This window comes from Watersipora subatra, chromosome 7, assembly GCF_963576615.1.
Source record: "Watersipora subatra chromosome 7, tzWatSuba1.1, whole genome shotgun sequence".
Taxonomy (NCBI): Eukaryota; Metazoa; Bryozoa; class Gymnolaemata; order Cheilostomatida; family Watersiporidae; genus Watersipora; species Watersipora subatra.
Genome location: NC_088714.1, coordinates 3,538,926 through 3,562,518, shown reverse-complemented (window position 1 = coordinate 3,562,518; position 23,593 = coordinate 3,538,926). Strand labels below are relative to the sequence as shown.

Genomic DNA, 23,593 nt, shown 5'->3' with positions numbered 1-23,593 from the left:
TTATAATTCATTAAAAAAAAGAAAAAACTTTGCATTTATGCAGCATGATGTTTTTTCAATTAATGTTTGACATATTTGAATTAGTCTCACAAACTTGATAGATAATACTATCATACTCTAGAATTTTGATGGAAATGGAAAAGGTGGAATGTGAAAAATATGATGGAAGTTTTTTAATGCTTCAAACATACAGTTGATGTCCTGCAAAAGAAAATTGCTTTATCATGTGAATTAGTTGAACCAGATTGAATCTACGTTCAAATACTTGTTGAAAGGTCAGTCAGTCAGTCCGGCCAGCCAGTCAGTTTTACAAAAATACATATAATGAATTACATTGGCAGCAATCGAAGTGGAAAGCGGTTGGAAACATGAGATGTGAATAAATCAACATCAGATATGAACAGATAATTAGAGGTGTAGCACAAATCTGTTACAAAGCCACATATGAGCCAAAATTACACACTACACTTATTACAAAATACTTCTCAAGGGATGCAGTTTGATTGAGCACAACTTTCTATGACACAACCTTTTGGTAACTTACATAGCAGAAAACAGTAAAATATAACAAGATATACCGGTAAGTATCTGCCTAGTTCATTGTTACAAATTTTCTGCAGACCGATTCAGTTTTACATGCATTACCACTCTTGTTTCTCCAGCGAACATAGAATTTCGATTCAACCTTTTGCTATAGGCTATGTAGCCTGACATTTGAGTTTATTTACAAGACCTGTATCAGAGCATTGTTTGGGTGAGATAACCAACACAGCTGCCAAATCAAAAAGGGTCAATTATTAAATCATAAGACTGCAAGCACCATACAAATGCGGTTTAGGGTCAGTGTCCCTCAAATCTTTGCAGTGAGGGTTTGGTAGCCATGTAGGCCTACGCTTTTGCAACCATTTGTTATCCATCTACCAAGTTGTATACAATTTTTTTCTTTGTCATAATAAAAATTTTCAACCTTACTTGAAGTGTACACATTTTTGATGCAACGAAGCAACAACTTACTGAATTGTTGCTTCGTGACATAGGTGTGTTAAATTAACATTTATAGACGGCTGAAATTTGACACACCTATGTCATGAATACTTACTTTAACATTTGTAAATGGCTGCAAAGTAAATATTTGTGACATAGGTGTGTCAAATCGCAGCCGTTTACAAATTTCAATATATAGAATTCCAAATTCTATGCTGAAGGTTGTGGCTGAGAGAGAATGGTGTAAAAGTGTCCCCAACATCACCCGTGAATGTGTGCAATTTTCCTAATTCATTAAATAGTAGACTAAAACCCTCGAAAGCATTTCAAAGATCCTTGAATAGCTTGCTAGCTGTTAAATAACTAATAATTCCTATAACGAGTAAAATATCTTGCTTAAAATGGAACTAATTCTGAGAGGTTCCAAACCTCTTCAATAACAATTTTCATAGGTACACTGGCTAAGGAATTATAACTATCTTGACTCGCGCATGGTAAATGTATATGCAGTTTTCTGCTCTTCCTCTAAAGTGTGATAAGGTATTCTTTGACCACAAGTATTGGTGTTATATTACTATATCAGAACATTGCAGGGACTTCACGGGTTCTGAACTGCCAGAGTGTGAAATAAATTATTCATGGTGAATACACATTTGATTTAAAATTGCATGAATTGATTTAAAATAGCATAAGATCATATAACTGCTTACGTTTGATAGCGGTGTGACTTGAAAATGTTAGGATGCTGTGAAGCTCATAAAATATATCAATCTGCTTGCTCTCTGTTGACTGCAATCTATGCGGTATACCAGCAACCAGCTCAAGAGATTTAGTTTCCATTACGATATACAGAATACCTACATCAACCCTGAATGGCTGTATAATGTGGATTAATACTAAGTAGCTTTATCAAGGAAGAATAACTTCACACGATTAGCAACAGAATAACATGCAATTCTTAACAGCACTGTATTAGCTTTGCCTCATAAGCCAGTCAATAGCTGAGCTATGTGAGGACAACACAATGACCTTGTAACCAAGGCTTTCTGGCAGGCTTGCTAATGCTTGCCAAATAACACTGCTAGGTAAGAAAGAAAACATGGACAAAGCTAAGGTGTTGACAGGATGCAGTACTCTATCAGCAGTAATTGTACACATTAATTTATGGGATACCTAGAGTCATGCATCATTATAATTACCAACTTTCAACAGAATATTATACTGCTTTGTTTGGGGGTTAGCTTTGAAGTAGACTAGCAAACAGATGATGGGCTAGAGCAAGAAAGATCTTTTTTTGGTATTGCTTAGTAACACAATTATTACAGATGGAATAGGGACAGTTCAGGTCAACTGATAGATACAAGATGATTGCGTCATTGAACTTCTCTTCTGCAAATTGTAACCACAATAACATTGCATAAGTTCTCTTGATATTGCTGTTAACAACTTCAGGGCATCAACATTTCTCTGATGGTTGCCAGTTCTTCCACTACTAGCATTTTTAGGAAGTGACGTCAAATCTAGTGGCCAAGTTGTTTAGAAACTCAGCACTGATAGAGAAGTGACAAGAATGCCACTACTTCTCTTCTAGGTTACCAGCTATTTTTAATATGCTACCCAATTAATAAGCCTAGCAATTGTAATCATGATATCTCCTGAAAAATAATAGCACATACATATTTACCATGCAGACTATATTGATGTTTCTCCATATTCAAAATTTCAAAGCCAATGATCTCGTATTGTAGAAAATTTGTGAGTCACATCCTATATTGTGTGTTTGAGAACAATGTAACAGCTTGAACATTTTATTATGAAAAACCTACTCGAAGCATGACACAATATGAATATGAAGTGCCTTTCTGGCACTCCAGGTACTAAACAATCCTTCGCAAATATAATGAAAATTTCTAAGTCAAAGTTAACAGTATCTGCTGTACATTGTATCAATCAGTGGTCAACTACTAAATAGAAAGGTAAGAAAACGAAAGAGTGCATATGTGAAGTCGAGATGGGAAATATTTACAATGAGACAAGAATGACGCGCGGCACAGAGCATGAAAAGGACAGTTTATATGACTTGTAGGAATACAAGAGAATTGGGAGGACTAAAATACTGCTATTAGTAATAAAACACACTAAATATGCTCAGATTGTAATGGACATGCACGATAGTAGCTAGACATAAATAATCTGTCAAATGCACAAACTTTTTTCAAAAAAGAAACCAGACTAAAGAGAAGACGAGGGATTTAGCCGGTCATTTCGGTGTCGGCATCCGCATCGTGAGGTCCAACAATGCCGGGTACAGCCAGTTGTTGCTTTCTCTTGTTTTCTGTTGCTTCCTGAATAATTTTTTCTCTTTCTTCCAAAAACAAATCAGAGGGATCGTCACCGGCAAACTCCTACAAATGGGAATGTAATAGTCGAGTTGAATACAACATCTTCGACACAGAAGACAAGTAGAAGGAAGGTAACTGATAAGTAGAAATGTATCACAAAGTTACTAGAGTGGGCATACAAAGAAAAACAAATGGCAAACTTAACACCACACGAGTAACACCTGACCTTGATTTGCACAAGGAAATCTCGGAGATGCTCCTTAAACTGTGGAATATCTGCGTCAAAGCTGAACAGGCCTTCGATGAAAACTTTAACCTGTGCGCTGTAAACAACCAGATGTAAAACGTGAGAACTCTATGCCGGACAAAGGAAATAGCAGGAAAAGGTACATTACTTGCGCCGTAATCGCGTGAGTAATCCCTCATACAAACTTTATGCAAGTATACATGAAGTCGTGAAATAGTACATAATGAATTATAAAACAAGCATTCAAGTAACAAAGTTTGATGGGATTAAATTGTTAAAAGGAAATGTAAAACTTCATCAGGATACTCTTCACAATATTTGACATGCGCTGAGAATGAACTCTAAAAAGATTCTGGTACAAATTGAAATGCTTTGTCAAATCATCAGAAGAACCGACTCAAAGCCTGGTTTCCATATACGCCGAAAGCATCGGCGACAGCACCGCAGGCTATCAACAGTGAAATGTGAACCTACGGGCCGGGTACCGCGGATAGTTGCCGGCGGTCAACGCAAGTTTGGCTCTGTTCAAATTTTGCGAAAAGCCCCAGGCAAAACCTTCCAGGAATGCACTGAAGGACAGCATTATCGAAACGGCATGGCGGTTATTAGCGATGCAGCTTTATGTGAACATTAGCCGCCGAGCCTAGTGTCGCAAGATTACCGCCGGGGTCTCGCAACCAATATGGGAACCAGGCTTTAATAATTCTTAGAACACAGCGAATTATCCTTCACTAAAAATATCAAAAATAGTATTCTAGCACATAAAAAGAGAGCCAGGTTTTAAATTGGGTGCGCCGAGTTGAAAATGTCAAGTTGTTTTCGTAATAGCAAATAATTTTGCTTAACAAAACCTATTGAAAAGAGGGTAATTATCGCCTGATATCCCTCACAAGGATATTTACTACACCCCAGCCTGATTCTCGACAAAGGGCTATAAAAATTTTCACAAATAACCTGTTATATAACTAAAACGACGAGACAATTTTACTTTCATTTTAAATAATAGCCACACTACTGAAATAAATCTATAAATAATTTCATTAATTTTTTTAATCATGAAGTTAACAGTAAAAAATAATATTTAATCTTTATCATTATAATAATGATTCTTACCCAATAGAGTTCCTTTCTTCCAACTAGTCAATATTTTTATGTGCAATACTCACTCAACACAACTATAAATATTTTTTACTATTTAATTTTAATACACACTTATTTAAAACCCCTAAAGAGTGAAGTTATCGTAAAACAATTTTGCTCGGATTTATGCTAATCTTTACAAATGTTAGTGCGTATCGTTGATAATGAAGACTTATAAGACAACGACTTTAGATAGAACTTTGTGATAGTCAAACAAATATACATTCCGAACAAACCACTGGAATAATACTTGAATTTTGAAATGGAACGATAGATTGATTTACTAAATATAAAAGCATGATTTAACATGTGTAATAATATATCAATAATTCTGAAGAGATAACCAATTCGATTTTCATATAGAGTAAAGCTAAATTAACAACACAATTAATGCAGCTGTCCCAAGTCATGAACTTTATCAAGTTGAGTACTTTATGAGTACTCGATGTCCAGATTGTAGTTGACAATTACTAAGTCGACAGATGACTAACAAAAAGATGTCTATGCTTGCTACTCACTCAAGCAGGTTGGGAAAGGCAGACTTGAGGAGATTCAGCATGTAGTTCTGGACGTATTGAACATTCTGCGCAGCCGGATAGTCAGGTGAAAGTTGTACAGTCACTCGGCCAGTCTCGAGGATGTGAAACAAATAGGCCAAGATGGTGGATTGCGCCGTCAGACCTGTAAAACAGGCAGAGCTTAGAAAATTCAGACAAATATGATTTGATTAGAAAGTCTGATCAATCAACATGACTGTTGCAATGATGGTATCACGTGCATTGCAGCTATGTCTTAGCTATACCAAAGTGGCTTGGTATAATGAAAAATGGTTTTAATAGAAAGTGATAGGTTTACATAAGCGTGCGGTTATGGAATAGACAAGTTCTATAAATAAATTACGTTATCGAAAGTTGTGCTAAAACTGATTACGAGCTATATTGTATTTACCAATGCTAGCGTATCGTGTTTTGAAATGTTAAAGCTTTAAAATTTGAAATCATGAAATACATATATACAGTCAAACATGGATAACTCAAAATTCACGGGACCGAGTGAAAGTGCTCGAGTTACCAGAGCGTTCAAGTTATCAGAGCGTTCGAGTTATCAGGGCACTGTCATAAGTCTATGTATTCATTAGTAGATACATGTACATATACAAACTATATCATAAATCAAAAGCATGAATGGCTTGTTTTAAATTAAATGCTTCTAATGTCAAGTTTAAAATTTTTTTATTGGAAAGTATAGAGATTTTTTTATCCCTTGAGATTTGTTTGTTGTTTTATGCGATGTGACTGCCAGGACGTTTTTAGATTAAAATTGGCAAAACTTGATCGCTGTTGAAATGCTCAGAAGAAAAGACTTCTTTTTCTTTTGAGCGTTTTAACCAAGATCAATTTTGCCGATTTTTTTTGAAGTTTATGCTAAGGTTACCTCGCTTTTCCTAGCCTTTGTAGGACTCACTAAGCGGATGTTTGGTAAAAATCAAATTTCACCAAACCTTTAGAAAAGTCATTGATGAAAATATTTTGCCGATGATAGTAATAACGACACCTACAAACTACTAAAAGTTGTAAAGCGATAACAACCGTCTCAGTAGCCGTTGGGCAAAAAACTGTTTGAGTTATCGAAGTTGAGGTCGAGTTATCTGAAGCAATTTATCATTGCGTGGGAACGTACCAAACAAAACTGTTCGAGTGTTAGAGCTATCCGAGTCATCCATGTTTGACTATATATATTCGTTATGAAACATAAAACAGTAGAACGTTGGTTTCTTGTACCTAGATGAAACAGTTGGTAATTAGAAGTTCCAAGAATAAACACATCAGCCAATTCCTTTACAAGTATTTACAGCGGAAAATAATTTAACATGAAATCATTTTGATATGACTGATCAAGACAAGGTAAAGGAAATTAAAACGCGAGAGAGTTTTATTTACTTTTTGAGACTTTAAAGCCAATAGGAGAACTATGATGGAGATGGCGTACATCTACAGTAAGAACTAGGCTAACTATATTCTACATGGCTGCTAAAAGACTGATGCTCATACCAACGACGGGACCAACTCACCACCAGTATGAACACTGTCAGCGACCACGCTAAACACGTGTTGCACAATGTCCGTGTAGTAAAGGGTGTAAAAATTCTGAGCAGCCTGTTCGTGAAGGCTAAAGTTCTTCAACATAGTGTAGAGTATGTCAAGACCGATCTCACTGATATTCCTCATAGTGTGCTTGAATGCCCAAATAACTGAGTCCAGCACCAGCTTGAACTGAGGTGGCGGAATCTCGAGGAATGCTAGAAAAGAAGAGCTTAAAGTTTATACGCATGCACACTTTTATATCTGCACTGTCACCTATTTGACCGCCCCTTCTATTTGATTGCAACTATTTGACATTTTCAATCTTTACGAACCCATACTAGCAAGTGATCAGTAGAAAGTGTCCACAAAAACTGTGCTAATAATGACTCGATTACATCAATAACAATTAATTTGTTTGCTGTTTCTATTTGTATTGAGGTCCATTTTCCAATTCCAAGTTGCAGAACTCTAGAAGAATTCCATCGCCATAGAAATAATTAGTTAACTGTATCAGGCTAATAGTAGTTCCTTGTTATTAATTTGTTACATTGGTCTTGATACTTCGCCGTATGTGAAACCTCGTCTCAGCAATTACGATGCTTTGTGATAGGTGCGCATCCTGCTAAGGTTTATTATTAATTTCGTGAGAAGTCTTTCAAATAGCAGCGAGTGAAAAAGTTGTGCTTCGCTAAAAAGAATGTTTGAACGCTAATATCGACTAGTTCAGCAGTGCAGAAGAAGAGTTTAAGTCAGCAGACACTGAAGAAGGTATTGAACAGCTAGAGGATGATGAAATTGTTCCATGCAAATTAACAATCAGAACACAACCCATGGAGCAAACGATGAATATTTTTGCTTTCAAAATATTACTTTTTGTTTCTGCATGTACGATAATTATGGTTTGTTTATGTCTTGTTCTTAAATACATATTAGTAGCATTTGATAGATTACTATTATTATTACAAAACTTAAAAATTTACAAATTTATAGCATATTATTTAATAGCATGATTGTTGTAATCTAAACTCAGCTTACAATGGATCAACCCTCGTAACTCCTGATCTACTACAAATAAAAAGCCAGTTTTGACTGCAAACATATCAATGAGTGCAATGAGCTTTTATGCAATCTTGTTAAATGTAGTTACGCCGTGAAAATAAACCTTCAAATTTAGAATGAAATGAAAAACTTTAAATCTCCAACAAATTGCAACACAGACTGTAAGATAATGGTAGGTTAATTGCAAGCAATAGATATCAACTGGTAGAGACACGTACGAGCTTCCTCGTGCATATTTGCTTAGAGAGTTGGAAGTACAAGTTGGAGGTTAGTTGGCAAATTTTTGAAAACAAAAGGGTTTGTATACAAAAGGGTTTGTATACAAAAGGGTTTGTATACAAAAGGGTTTGTATACAAAAGGGTTTGTATACAAAAGGGCTGATGTCGCACCGCCTGAAGGAGAGTGCGACATACGGGCGACATTCGATCCGCCTGGGAAAGAGTTAAATCTATCTTCTCAACAGTTTAGGTGTTAAAAAATACAATGCCACCCTTTATTTGATCATCACCCCATAATAAAGCACTATTCTAAAAGATGGGGCGCCATGCCATTCAAATAAAAGTTTTACGGTGTATAATACTATATGAACATGTAGCAGGCCGCAGTGCACCCAATTAGGTTATACTTGCATGAAAAATAAAGTTTGTGAAGTCGATGTTCAGCCTTTTTGCCAAGTTCTATGAAGCAACTTTGATCCTTTAGCAGTGAAAGTGATGAAAATTTTGAAATTTTACAAAAAAACATCAGTATTTAAAACTGCGATATGAGCTATAAACTCCACAATTTGATTTTTGCTAATCTTCATCAAATACCCCAACAGGTCTGTAATACAAAAAATGATTTCACCTCACAAGAGTTGAAACAATGAGCCTCCCCAAAACTTTTTCAGTTTTGAATGTTTGCATACATTTCTAGCATTTGTTGTTCCACTGTTTGACATTGTTTAGCTAACCAATCAAAAGCTGCATATGGAGATAAAAAGCAGCATCAGCATCTATTTACAAGCGTGGAAGTAGGCTTCTCATTTCTAATAGTAAACTAGATAATTACTCGATTGAAGTCTATTTGTTTAAAATGAAAAAGCTACTTGAAACAAAATAAAGTACAAAGATATAATTTAAGTGCATATGTGATATTCGGAAGGAAAACTTGAGTTTTTGTCTATCAACAATATTAGCAAAGATAATAGCATAATTAATACAAAAACACGCCTATATTCATTCCAAAATAAAAATCACACCTGCAAAACAATGTGAGTTGACAGCCTGCAGCAAAGTGAAGAACTCAGTCCTATGCTCCGGAAATTCTTCAAAGTCCTTGTTAATCATCTCCAAAGTACACTCAAAGACGGCATCGAAGATCTCAGGCACTATTTTCGTGATGTAATTCTACAATAAACACTCCATCTCCATATTTTGTAAACACAGTCTTTAGTGATGCAACGACCAGGAGTGACAATGAATGGCATAGGTGACTTTCTAAATAAACGGGAAAAGCGATCAGGAAGAAACTTACGCCAAGTTCGCTAACAATGGTGGCCATTGTGCCAAGTACTTCAGGCTCACGAGAAGCTGGCACTCCTCTTTTGTAGTCGAGTAGAACTGCATCCAGCAGAGGAGCTATGAAATTCTCTGAAACCACCTGTACAATAAACAGACTAGTGACAGGTACTCATGACAGACTAGTGACAGTACTTATAAACCTTTTACAAAAGTACAAACTATCGTTCTATGTAAGGAATAGCCAAACTCGACTAGTTGAAAATAGTTCATGTAATCAAGGCTTGCAATGATACAGGAAAGAAAACTTGAAATATCTGTGACTAAAAGCAAGGATAGTCTAGAAAAGTGAGCCTTCTGGTGCTAATCTGAAATTAAACCATAAGCCGCACTTATGTCAGACAGCTCAAACAAACAATTACTACAAACTGTAAATCATCAACAGCCTATTACTGACTTCTTTCTCCAAGGCTCATAGTGAAGCTTTTGCACAATATAATTATTTGTCAATTCAAACTATGAGTCATAGAAGTAACCCTTTATTAGTTGCTCTAAAAGTAACATTTGCACAATTTAGAGATTTTCACGATATATAGAATATTTATAGTCACTGCATTTTACTACACGACTACAACGTCTAGCACTAATAATCATACATACCACAGGGTCCTTGGAACGAAACACCCAGCTGCTTATCAACTTGAGCGTCTCCTTCTTCACCGTTCTCATTCCTTTGATGAGCGGTTGTTTGATAACTTGATTACCGTTTGTCACACAAGCGGTGGTTATGTTCTCAGACATCACTTTGTAAACATTCAACATGTCCAAGTAGATTCTACCCAACTGCAAAAGAAGCACGATAATAAGCATTACCGGTCTCATCCTTGATCGGTCAAACATCTGCACAAACTTAGGTCCATATGTAGATGCTTCAGGAATATGTTGTAGAGGAATGCTATAGCAACACGTTAACAGACTAGCCTTATCGCTATAATGGCTATACGGCCAATCGTAGTGTAGCTCGCATGCTGTAGAATGGAATCCTTGACCAACATACCTGTTTAACATATGGATGGCCAAGGCTTTTGCAAGCTCGAACATTGGTCTTAAGAATATTTCCAAGCTGTTTGATGATTTCGGGATCTTTGAGTATATCAACACTGTTCGATGCATCACTAATAATGGAGTCCCACACTTGGTTAGGCAGACTCATGTACTTTTCAATGAGCATTTCCTGCGTCTCTACTTCTGTCTGGGCGCCAATCATCAGTCCAACTGCTTCATAGAAGGTATGTACCTATGATGTATCATTAAAAACGATAAATGATGTGTCATTAAACACGATCAAGTGGCATCAATGACTGCAAAACTAATAATTTACTTGAATAATTAAAAATGCTTAAACTCGCATTGCCAACAAGACTATTGCAATCAATGTAGAGCTGTAGTGGGCACAGCAGCCAGTACAGTATGAATTACACAGAAATAAACACAGTTCACAGAAATAAAGAAAACACTTTCAACTTGAATGGGATGAAGTTTGTTTGGTAAATGTTGATTACAAATAGCTTTTCTGTGCAAAAACTTTTTTATTACCTGTGCAACACCCAGCATTCATTTAGTACCAACATAAAAATACACAACACGCTCTACCAATAACGTAAAGAGTTTGAAATGCATAACAAAAGCTTGCACAATGAAAACTGGTGAAGGATGAAACAACAAGCAATACCTGCTGGGGGTTGAGATCACATATTATAGTGTTTATACTTGATAGTATCTCTTCAATGAAAGGAACAGCCTCTCCAACTTGTATCTGCACGAAATGCCGTCTGCATTTTTGGGCTATCTTGAGAAATGTGTCACAGGCCATGTCCTGCACTCCATCATGGGTCTCTGCAAGCAGTTGTAACATCGTTAGTTTCCTAAACTGCATGCTTATTCATCGCCTTGGCTTAGAAACAAGTTAACACATTTATTCCATTATATGTTAATAAGTAACATACCGTGCATGAATTCAAAGTTTTTGTTGACAACTGTCTTCAGGAATCTCCAGTGTGCTCTGAGAAAGCGAGGGTACTGTCCAACTACATACATGATGTTACTAGCAATAATAGCCTTGTTGTCTTTGCCTCTTTTCTGCTCACACAGGCCGAGCAGATCCTTTATCACAGTGACAAGGAAACGCTTCTCATCCTCCTCATGCATGGCACCGCTAACAGAAAGGATTCGTACGATTACCAAGCAATGTACTTCTGGCTGATATCAGATGGAGTGTTGATTCATACAGATTTTATGAACAAATCAGGTCACAATGTTTCTACATGCATAACTTTTCGGTTGAAACTCTAACAAGTTTATCTTGAAATGTGATTGATAGGAATGAAAACAATGGTAAGAGTGTAATTGCTAGTTCATAATCTGAGAACCTAATATAACATTGACACTTGTGTACGCAACAGCAGATTGGAAGGAAATAAAATTTGTCTAAGCTTGAAATGTTACAACACACACAGGCTTCCAGTCTTGAATATAATTTGCAGTGGACAGACCAAGGAGATTATGATAAGATGACCAATAATATCACAAAGTAGTTTAAAACACGATTACCATTTTCTTTAGGGAGCAAGCGAATACAAGTGGACAAGCCAACTAATGTGATACCATAAAAATAATGCTACCTGATGCTTCCTATCGCCCAACAGAGGGTGTTGAGATTTTTCCATGACCATTCTGTGCCATTCACCTGATTATGCAGTTTTTCTGTCATGATCATTTCTGTATCACCGTAATCAAGGTGAGTTAGATAGACTGAAACGAATACACCACTATATGCACAAATTTTCACAATGGTGGATCTACAAATCATTTTTAAACTAGCAAAAAAAAACATGAGTAAAATTTTGCATCACAAATATTACACTGACAGACAGCACAAAAATTGTTAAGTGTCAAAAAATGTATATAATAAAATATCAATACAAAGTAAATATCAATTATAGATCTTTAATGCTATTAAGATAGACGAATGTCTGGTGGTCAACACCATTATTTGATTGATAGCAAATGAATGTATACTCGAATGTACTCAGCGTTATGTAGAAGCAGATGCTGCACCCACCAAGAGTTTCCCTCATATTTTTGTAGAGATTTATGGAGTCTGTATCCTTCATGAACTCTCTCACAACTTCGCCCTGTTCATTCTCTACCACAAGCACTTCCTCTGGCTTGGCCATCCGAGAGATCATGACTCTCCTCAACTACATACCACAAAACAAGTTAACAAACTACGATTCATACAATTAAATCCTACAGAGATACTAGAATATCGGTAAAAAGTGAATAATCACACCAATAATTGCACAATTCTAACAGATAATTGAAAATAATTAATTGACATGGAAGAATGTCACAACATGATTATAAAATGATTGTCAACTAGTGTTCTAGAACAAATAACAAATACATCGAGATCACAATTATTCAATAAATTATATTTTAACTAAATTATGTTATCTATATAAATGTAAATCCTTGTATGTCCTTTGGTATGTCTGGCTAAAACTATTGAATCTTGGAATGAAGAGTCCTGCAGAAGATTTGATCTCAGGGCCTCCTGTTCATCAGTCAAAAACCTTACCCTTTACACCATGCAAGCTTACTGCATTCATTGGGCAATATATGTCCCTATCCTAGTGCAAATATGCTACCCCTCTTCATTACGGTGCAACGTCATTCAATGTATTAGTAAGAGCTTACTCAAATTAGCCATTGGCAATGTGCCAGGCTAATGACAAGTGGCATTGTTTATAAGCTAAGGTTATAATGGTGGCATTGCTATCACTGCTTATAAGCTAATTTTTAGTACCCGTGCAACACCGGCCATTCTGTTAGTTGGTTTTATATTTGCAAATCTAACCAAATTAAAAGGTGTCTGACCATTTTAAAAGCTATTTTAACAAATATTCTTTTCATATATTCAATGATTTGAACAAATAGAAAGGAGCGAGATTAATAACTATATCAATCACATTGGCTGACATACATTGAAATTTTTAAAAATAGCTTGAATGTTTATTATTATTATGGCTACCGAACTTTAAGTGAACAATTATCAGTAACTAGTTATTACGCAGAGTTTTTAAACTGATTGTTCACAATTGCTGCACTAGTAGACCTAGTTATAAGTTGAGGTATCATCATATTACAATAATTGATTGTACTACTAGAATTTGATTAGCACTATTTTCACTGATCATTACAACAAATTGAACTAATGAACTATATTAAATGTTTTGCATCAGTGTGGGATTACCTCACCTACAAACACCTTCATATTAAATGAATAACTGATGACACAGTTGTTTCTAAATATACTTCACTATGAAGTTATTCATGTTTAAAGCTATTAGTCAGCTAGTCTGTACCACATCCCTCTTTTTTTTACTCAAGTTCCTGAAAATCATTGTTTTTGCGAATGACAATCTGGATATAGGAAAGTTGAATAAACACTTACGCCTGAAATCTCTGTCAAATATTAACATTTTGAAATAAAACTTTTATAATAAAATATAATGATTAAACTATTATAATGCTGCCATTGAACATTGCTCCCAACTACTATAAGGTTTTATTGGCGTATTTAAGATTAGGCATGTGAAATCTTAATCATTCCAGTTGAGCCTTTGATTTACGTAACTGTTCCATATCTTACTTCCAGGTAGATAAGACTGGGGAGCCATGTTCTTTGGCTCAGATACTTTTGCATATAGCCAAACCTCCACTTACAATTGCTTTCACACTTGAATTCTCCGACTTGAAAATGCGGAGAAATATTTTACTCAACACCGAAATTAACATCAACATAATGACGTTTAACGTTGTCTGAAGTAGCGCAGTGTCATCAGAAAATGAACATAAAATGATACAGAAGTAAAGCTTACATAAAACTGTAAGCTCAATTCGTTTAAACCTCACCAAGCTTAAATTAGAGAAGTTATACCGAGTATCTCTATTCACCTATGCACTTACACATTGCCAAACCTACACATTTATTCACGCCTTTAAAACAGCGTAGCAATGGCAGCCTTTTTATTGTTTAAATGTTCATTGATTTATTTTATTACATCTCTATTCGCATATCTTTATAATCTATTTGTTAATGACTATGTGTAATTATCTCAAATAATTATTTAGGAATAATTACAAGCATCATATTAAATAAACTGTACCGTGTGTAGTAGTAACAGTGCAGTGTACCAACTAGTATAGCCTGTCTTGACAAGCGATTGTTTTTGCGTAGTTGTCCCCCCGTCGAGCGGCGAGCAACAACAGCTTGTCACAAGACGTACTGCACCTGATGCATCAGCTGCACTTATAAGGAGTTGTTCTCTTCCGTCTACGCGGCTCGGCTGCGATGTTCTTCCTGTCGCTCCATTGGTAATCATAACGGATTTCACGCAAAAATTTATGTAGAAAAATTAAGATAAGAACGTTTAACTGGCGACCCCTCTCTGCAGTAAACTTTATTAGAATTTGAGAACTTAGGCAACAACAGCGACTAAAGATGTCGTTACTTGTGCGCTCAGTCAGTTTTATTTCTATTTTTGTATCAGTCAGTTTTATTTGCTCTTATGGATTTTATTTTGAGTTTATTTTATTCTTAAGTTCTACTAAAGTTTATCACAGAAACTGGTTTTTGGTTAAACGTTGTAATCTTGTTTTTTTTTCTACATAAATTTTTGCGTGAAGTCCGTTATGATTACCAATGGAGCGACCGGCATAACATCGCGGCCAAGCCGCGTAGACGGAAGAGAACAACTCCCTATAAGTGCAGCTGATGCATCAGGTGCAGTACGTCTTGTGACAAGCTGTTGTTGCTCGCCGCTCGACGGGGGGACAACTACGCAAAAACAACAGCTTGTCAAGACAGGCTAAAACTAGTACTGTGTATGTATTTTTTATAGAAATATTTAGTTCAATATGCAAATATTTTACCAAACTAAGAAGTTAGATTATGCTACTATACTCAGAACTAAACAGACCTAGTCACAAAAAGCCTTTGACCTTGACAACAAACCTTGCTAAGAGTAGGATTGTAAAGCGCTCTTCTAGGAGACATCTCCATCTGCCTCATGCTGCTCATCAATCCACCAATGAGAAGCAAGGGTGACTGGGAGGCCCCGGTGGCAGGAGTCTCTCTGTAAAGCTCAGCTGCCAGAGTATTCCAATAGTCAAGACAAATTTTAAAGATCTCCACTTCCTCGACTTCTGAGATCAATATGAGATAGTGGAGAGCTTCCCGTAATGTCTCCTAAAGGGGGTAAGAAAATGTACAAAAGGTAAGGAAGAGGGAGGTTAATTGTAAGCGGCCTATGATTTCAATTCAAATTTTATGTGAACCATTGCAACAAATTAGGGAAGATAAAGCTTTTCGCAGTGATTTATCAGAAAACAGGCAAATCTCTGCAGGGGGCACCCTGAGTGCGCAGAACCAAAAAAATAACAGAGAGATAAGGACGAAGTAAATGAATTTACATTTAAGTTTAAAAACAAATAATCAACTTGTAGAAACATTGTTTTTGAATGAGACATCGTAATTGGAAAGCTATTTGAAACATAACAGTAAGAGTAAATCACCACAGCAGTCAGAGCCAGTTGTAGCAACGGATTTGTATACAAAATTGAGTTAGTAGCCAATTGTGTTGGATGCTAGAGGCACAACATCACACAATATACCTTCAAACCCTCAGCTTCGAACGATCTACCGCCATGCTCTTTGAGAATGGCGACCAAAAAGAGGGCGAGGTTCTGTATGAAGTTTTGCTCATCGTCTTTGCCTTGCTGGTAAGCTTCTCGGAGGTTTGTGTTGGAAGGCATCATCTGTCCGAAATGAATAACACAAGTGTGGATAATACAGTTCTGCTAACTGTACAACACATACCAACAAGTATGATACAACATCAGTTCTGACTATGCATAAAGAATAAGCCTTATAGAACTCTCATGAAAACAAATGTCAAACCCTTGTAATATCACACAGCAACGTTATAAAGATACATAACAAATCTACTATGCCAGTTGTTATTGCGCTTCTATGACATTTCTGAACAAACAATTGTTCAAATGTTGAAGATTTATCTGATGAAAGATCACCTGTTTGAGCTTGGTTATCGTCATTTGGAAGAGGGTGATGAATTGAGGGGTATACTGAGGCGCCTGAATGCAAGACACTTCTGTCAGGCACTTGAGTGTAACGTTGCGGAACATGGGTACATCGAGGAACTTTTCAATAAGCGAAGAGATGAGTGTAGTTTCAAAGATATAGCCAAGAGGAATCCAGTTGAGAAAACGAAGTAATGTTTCCAGAGTTGAGCCGACCAGAGCAGCGTTCTGTGAGTTTTCCTAAAAAATAAGAAAAGCAATTGCACAACGGCATTAAATAAAAGCCAGGAAGGCCAATAAACTGAGCTATGACTAAACCATTGATACCAAATCTGTTTTAACATTTCAATTGAAACTAACAAGCTTATAAATGACTAATATATCTCATCACAGTATAAACACTTAATAGATAATATTAGCATACCAGTATATTAACACTAACAATATCAGACACTACTATGAATATAGTGGCAGCGCGTCTCACTTCACGGTGACAAGAAATGAGTGATGGAGAAGTAGGCAACATCTAACAAGTTAACAGCGGATATAATGTATATAAGTACTTTTTGTTTAAATTGAATAATTCAGGGCGACATGTTCAAACATAATAAATAAAATTATCATTAATAACGTATTTATTAAACATAAGTGTAAATTGAAAGTTAAAACATGATGAATGCACATACAGCACATGGAACCTTAACCTACCATGACGAACTGAGATAGTTGAAAAATGACGGAGAATTCGCTGCACATATTCTCTTTAAGATGCTTGGCCTTCGTTTGAGTCATTTGTCCACTGGAGAAATCAAACACTTCCTCACTGTAATCAATACAACGATTAGATTTATATTACTAATATACTTACTAGAAATTTCCCTGTCATACAGCCCACGACCAAAGTGATATTGGAAAAAAAGAAAGGGTACTGATGGTTGAGAAATGCAATATTAGCAGTCAAATGGCACTGCAGTGCAATAGGATAACTGCAATGGTAGCTGTAATGTACTGGGTGTGGGTGTTATTATGTACAACAAACAGCAATAATGAAAGGATTATATGTTTATATTTCTCCCTCTGCAATAGGAGAAATGCAATGTTAGAAGTAAAATGCCCAGATATTATTAGAATAACCAATATTATTAATATAGTAATACAGTAATAATAGAAAACCAATGCACAACTTTGTTTACATTTCAAAACGTCATAGCTAACAATATCAAGAAGTTGTGATATTTATATAGATTTTTAGAAAATCTATTTAACAAAACTATTTCGAAAAAATAATAATAGTAACATATAGCCCATCATCGATGTTGTTAGTGTGACTATAACACTTCAATAGTCATCCAAACTTATAATTAAATATTGTAATAATCTCATAAGAATCGTTAGAAAAAAATATCATTGTCATTTCCTTTACTTTCACTGCGTTGGACATCAGTTAGAATACCAAAGTACTCAAAAGTGTCTAAAATGTCAGTTACTTTGAAATCGGCAAAAAAGAAATGATTTTATTTCAGTACCTTTACGTTAATTACAGAAACCTTCGGCAATTCAACAATGCTATAGACTGCTGAAATGTGCACGTTATTTTTTGTGAAATGCGCACGACTTAATGGTTCTATTCTCTGTCGCTCGGTGTTTCGTTTGCCGGTCTTAATTTTAATAAAAGTAAGGCTTAGCAAGTTTTAATAACGAATTTCGGCCAAATTAATCTGTCTATTTATGTATAATCCGTTCAGATGGGTAAGTTTTAAGATACTGTCAACACTTTTCAAAGACTTGGTAATATATTTAAATAGGTTTATATGTGTTTTGTATCGTTATTATACTTAAACGACTCCACAGAAAAATGGTTAAATTTGTTGATGAGATTTTGGTACAAGGGTTTGCGACGTTGTTGATGAATAATTTTCGTAAGTTGTGAGCACATGCATTTATCATAAAAACTCTCAAACATTGGCTTCGCTCGTTTGGTCGTGAGATTAAATGTGCAGGTACAGGTTTTTTTCTAACACAACATAAACCATAGACATTGAAGGTTTCAGTTCACCAGTATTAGGTAGTTATAAAGCCCATATATATTATAGTATATATACTAGCTGTGCTACCTGGCGTTGCCCGGGTATTAAAAATTAGCTTATAAACAATGACAGTTGCCTGCCACAGTGCCAATGGAAAATTTGAGTAAGCTTACTAATAAGAGCTACTGCTCCTCATGACGTTACGCCATTACTTTGCGTCATGACTGAAAGCGGTAGCATATATGTAGCGACATATATCACCTAGTGAATCCATCAAGCTCGTGTGGCTGAATTGATAAGGCATAGGACTGGTGAATCGGAGAGCCCGAGATCAAACCTTCTGCGCTACGGATTCGTTACTCCAAGATATTAATTAATAGCTATAGCTAGACATACTGAAGAACAGACGAAAGATAACAAACTTTGAGAAATATATATTCTTCGTTTTTTCGTGACGTCATTCTATCGTTGTCTGCCATATTTATGGACAACTTTTATTGTTGAAAACACGAAGCTTCTGCAATTATTGCAAACAATGCTTTTGTATGCAAATTTTTTATTTTAGTATCAAAACAACACCGAAAAATACTATTAATCAAGAGAATGACAATCGTTTTCTACAAAAATGGCGGCCTTTTCGTGGACGAGCGCATGTGCAAACGGGGTGATGACGTCAAAAAAAACAATGGATAGTCATACCTAAACATATGAAAAAAATAGAAATTATGAGCAAAATTTCGAACAAGCATCTTCATTGAGTTACGAGTAACCTTTGAAATACGAGCATACCAGCCGGTTCTTGATAGCCTCTGTATGGGCAAGCATGTGAGAGCTCGTTTTTGAGAACAACATCGCTCGGTCTTTCTCATCGAATCAGTTTGATAAAAGTTTTTATACAATCGGCTAAAAGTTAAGGCAAAAAGCACTAAAGAAATAAGAAAATTAAGACGATAATATTAAAGTACGTTGGGTAAAAGATTAAAACTTAGTTTTAATTGTTGTTAGTAACGCTAAATTCATTTAAGTTGAACTAAAAGTTTTTATTAAATACAGTTGCATCACAAAAAGTTTAGTGTACCAAACAAGTTGCTGTCTAGTCTCACTCAAACTGCCGTTACGTCTGTTTCGAAGGTAAAAATACACCCAGTAATGTACATACCGTAGAAATGTTACATTTTGTTGCAGACCGTAACAAATAAATTGGGTATTTGCTTTGTTAATGTAGGTACTAAATTACAACAGTTAAAACATGTTTTTCCCCTGTAATATAGAGTTTTAGGTGGTTTTTCTCATAGTATGGTAACAGATTAATTTTGTATTTAATTATTTTACAATATATAGGAAACAATGCCTTGAGACACGAATAAATTGACGTACAAGCTCATTCCCAGCACACATCAAGCTTGTATGCTGAGGTATGACTATATACATAGACACATAAAGCTGGTACATGCAAGTCCAGTTAACCTAATCTAACACACTAGTAATTTATACATATGTACATATATATATATATATAGACATGAATTACAGAGAAAATGTGGAGGGTTTATGAAGAGCCCAACTAACATCCATATTGTTGTTCTCTCACCTCAAAAGTTTGAGAATCATCATGTTGTTCTGACAAAGCGTCTCATTTGTCTTGCTTGAACCAACAATGTCACTGATGAAAGTTGGCCAGTTCTTCGGCCATTCATATTTGAGTATCTACAATTGCGATGCAATCATCAATGAAAATACTAAAAACCTCTATCCAGAACTGTCAAAAGAAATGAAAATTTGTTTTGGATGCAGCAGCCATACAGTAGCTAGTATTAAGGCTAAGCATCGATAAGAACCAAATTTACAGAGCGTGAACATTGAGAACACCGCTAGTTGGTCAGTGTATCTTGAAAGATTACCATTAAAAGCATTCTAAAAACAGCTGCACTACTAAAGAGAATCATCAATTGTGTTTATTTACACATGCAGCTTCTAAGGGCTGCGCAAGGGACGCAGTGATTTTATGAAGCAACATGTATGCACAACTAGGCACCAAAACACGACATTATATATGTACAGCTAAATCGCTCCAAGATTTTTGCTGCATGTCAAAACTGTCACAGGTTCAGCCAAGGATTCCCATGCGACTACAACGTCATTAATTTAATTACAGTTATTTCTTACTGTGTAGAACACCGTGTTTTTTCATCCTCTTGTTAAGGCTTTCTTTTTCGATATACGACATCAACAAAAATACATGTGTATCTCTAAATTCAAATTTGGCGGTCGTTGTGCTGAATACGTTGGAATCACAAAAGACGCCGATATGCTATTCACTGAAATCCCTCCCACAATGCCTGAAAGAGATGCGATGCTCCCTCTCCCAGTTCAGCATTCTTCGTGTTTCGTAAATGCTTGATATTGCATGAGGGAAACGAAAATTAGTGAAAAGCGAGAATGAGAATTTATTGGACATTTGTGTTTAATATTATATTTACTATATTCTTAATTCGTTATACATATATAACCACATAAATCACTATAATTCGTCAGCCATGGGTTTTATGATTGATAACGACGTTGAAAGAAGAATCATAACCATAATCAAAAGCAGATCATAACCACTACATACACTAAAGTTGCTGTAGGTAACTATAGTTACTGAGGTTGATATACTATTTTGGTACTAACATTAAATAAGTACAGTAGGCATATAAAATTTTGCTGTTTTTTACTAGGGGGCGTTTGCATTAGATTATCACAATGGGTTTCCATACCCCTCTATATGACATTTCCAACTTACGATGCCGACACCAGAACGAAGTATGGGGGGGGGGGGAGGGTCTACTGCATGATGCTTAACGAGATCTATAATATGAATTCAAACATTGAAGGTAAGATTTGAGATGAATAGTTCAGCGAGTACATGGATATGTAACATGTCTCAAATATTCAAACCATTAGGTAAAGCGTAATGCCATTTACTAGATATGATAATAGAGCGCTTGTTTTATTAACTACCAACGAGGAAAAATTTGTTGCGTAATGCTCAGTCACTCGAAGCAAGCGTGGCCATAAAGTTCCATCAACAATGATGCGTAGACTAGATGAAACCAGACTGGTGAGCCAATGAATTGACTGATTCACCAAGAACTGAGCTTACAACAAAGAGGTGATGTCAGCAAGCTGACAACAAAGAGCCGACTCGGCAATTGACGGAGACACATATCTGAAAGTGAAGAATTTTTCATATCTCACACGAACGGAATATTGCATAACCTGGCTATTAACTTTTCTTCTTTAAACATTAAAAATGGTTTCCTGTCAGACAGCAAGCTATCTCAACTGCAATCTCACGAAGAATATAATGCGATGGGTTTATGCATAACATGTTCATGACAGTTTACATTAGAATATTTGCAGTTTTGGTGGTTTGTCTAAAAAAGAATGGTGAGACACCAGACTGAACTCATAACTTCTATGAAAAAAGCTGCCAAACTCTCATATAATATCTCATTAGTATGATGATTGTCAAATGTCAAAAAACCAACACAAAGATACTGTAAACGAAACTTATACCAGCGTTAAATATTTGAACACGACAGGCGCCAAAAACGCATTGAATAGGATGTCAGGCAAGAGTAATAACATAGATGCTACAACTCACTTAGCTTAGTGTAAAATTGGCTAAATGTTATGGAGTCTTAAAATTGGATTTGGGTTAATTTGAATATATTTTTTAATGAATTGTTGGAGCTTTTCAAGATGAGTAAAACATGAAAATGGCACAGAAATGCACATAAAAGCCACAAAATATAAGAACAACATAAAACTACCTGGACAAGAATCATGTTTAATTTTCCAAGGAAAACTTTCTTCTTGTCGGCAGCCTCTGGATCAGATGATGTCTTTATGATCATACTGACAATGTACTTCTTGATACCTTAAGAATATACAAAACAACAAATAAAAATAAATGGAATAAATTATTTGAGTGCTCAGCAATGTTTTCTTTTAGATCATTGCCAAACCTTCACATTGGTTCCTAGGTAAGGCCTTCCATCTTGTTTTTATGACATGCTCCAGAATTTGCAGGGCATAGTATTTCGTTTCATTGTCTGAGGAATATTCCAGCATAGTATCTACCCTTGTCCATGCATCAGGATGTTCTTTGAGTGATGTCAACACTTGCTGTGCCATTTGTTGCTAAAATAAGGTTCAATGCATGGCAATAAAAGACTTGATATAGATTGCAATACATGCGGAAAAGCTTATCTAGCAATACATTGAAAACGAGAAGACAAACCTGCTGCCCATGGCCTTTGTACATGCAGTTGATAACATTATCAAGAAGTTGTATGTCGAGCTTGCCGCTGAAGTCAAGAAGGGAATTAGCTTGCTCTGCTACAGTTGACATGATGACAACGAGAAGAGGATGAAGGTGATGTGCAGGAAGAGAGGGAGAGAAGGAGGCCTGAAATACAAAAAAAAAACAAAATGATGTGGTTGCCTTGCTTTATTCCAAAGGTTTCGAATAGTATTAAGTGAACTTCTGAATCAAGCTATCACATACATGACAGGAAATTTAACAATTAGTAAAGCTAATCGTAAGTGTTACAATCGTAAACAATTTGTGCTTTTGCATACTCACTGTTTTTGTTGTCTAAACTTAAAAAACCACGTGAAACCAATACATAAGAGGGTAAACATACTATATAGAATGCAATGACATTATCTTTGTCGCCAAAATGTTACCACTAACAAACTTCCCAATTTGTAATAAGCAATATTTAATGTATAACAATTTTAAAAAGAAAATTAACAGGATATTACATTGAAAATTTGACTACAAAAGCTAGCACCACGCAGGTAATATAAAGACCTACGTGAAAGAGAAACGGGAGTAACTCCTGAACGCTCACATCAAATTTGCTATCGCGCCACAAAATGAATGAGTATAGGACCAGCGCGATGTACGATACACATAAACCAGTTTGAACCGGTCATAGACATTGGAATTTTCCTACCATCGCTTTCACCGCCTGTGCGTCGGTGTCGTATAGG

At 35.8% G+C, this 23,593-nt stretch overlaps 1 protein-coding gene across 1 annotated transcript; it reads right to left on the bottom strand.

Annotated features, from left to right (window-relative positions):
* Nucleotides 1-2,776: 2,776 nt before the first annotated feature.
* Nucleotides 2,777-23,503, bottom strand: LOC137401192 (exportin-1-like). The gene is made up of 21 exons (XM_068087581.1): nucleotides 23,416-23,503; nucleotides 22,836-23,003; nucleotides 22,561-22,735; nucleotides 22,366-22,472; nucleotides 20,139-20,254; nucleotides 17,229-17,343; nucleotides 16,512-16,760; nucleotides 16,095-16,238; nucleotides 15,436-15,669; nucleotides 12,478-12,616; nucleotides 12,038-12,167; nucleotides 11,363-11,571; nucleotides 11,089-11,252; nucleotides 10,414-10,653; nucleotides 10,017-10,199; nucleotides 9,373-9,498; nucleotides 9,098-9,245; nucleotides 6,785-7,012; nucleotides 5,232-5,394; nucleotides 3,553-3,649; nucleotides 2,777-3,389 (listed from the first exon to the last, which is right to left on the bottom strand). The coding sequence occupies exons 2-21, from the start codon at nucleotides 22,944-22,946 to the stop codon at nucleotides 3,237-3,239; spliced, it is 3,231 nt and encodes a 1,076-aa protein (XP_067943682.1). The 5' UTR covers nucleotides 22,947-23,003; nucleotides 23,416-23,503; the 3' UTR covers nucleotides 2,777-3,236.
* Nucleotides 23,504-23,593: the final 90 nt, after the last annotated feature.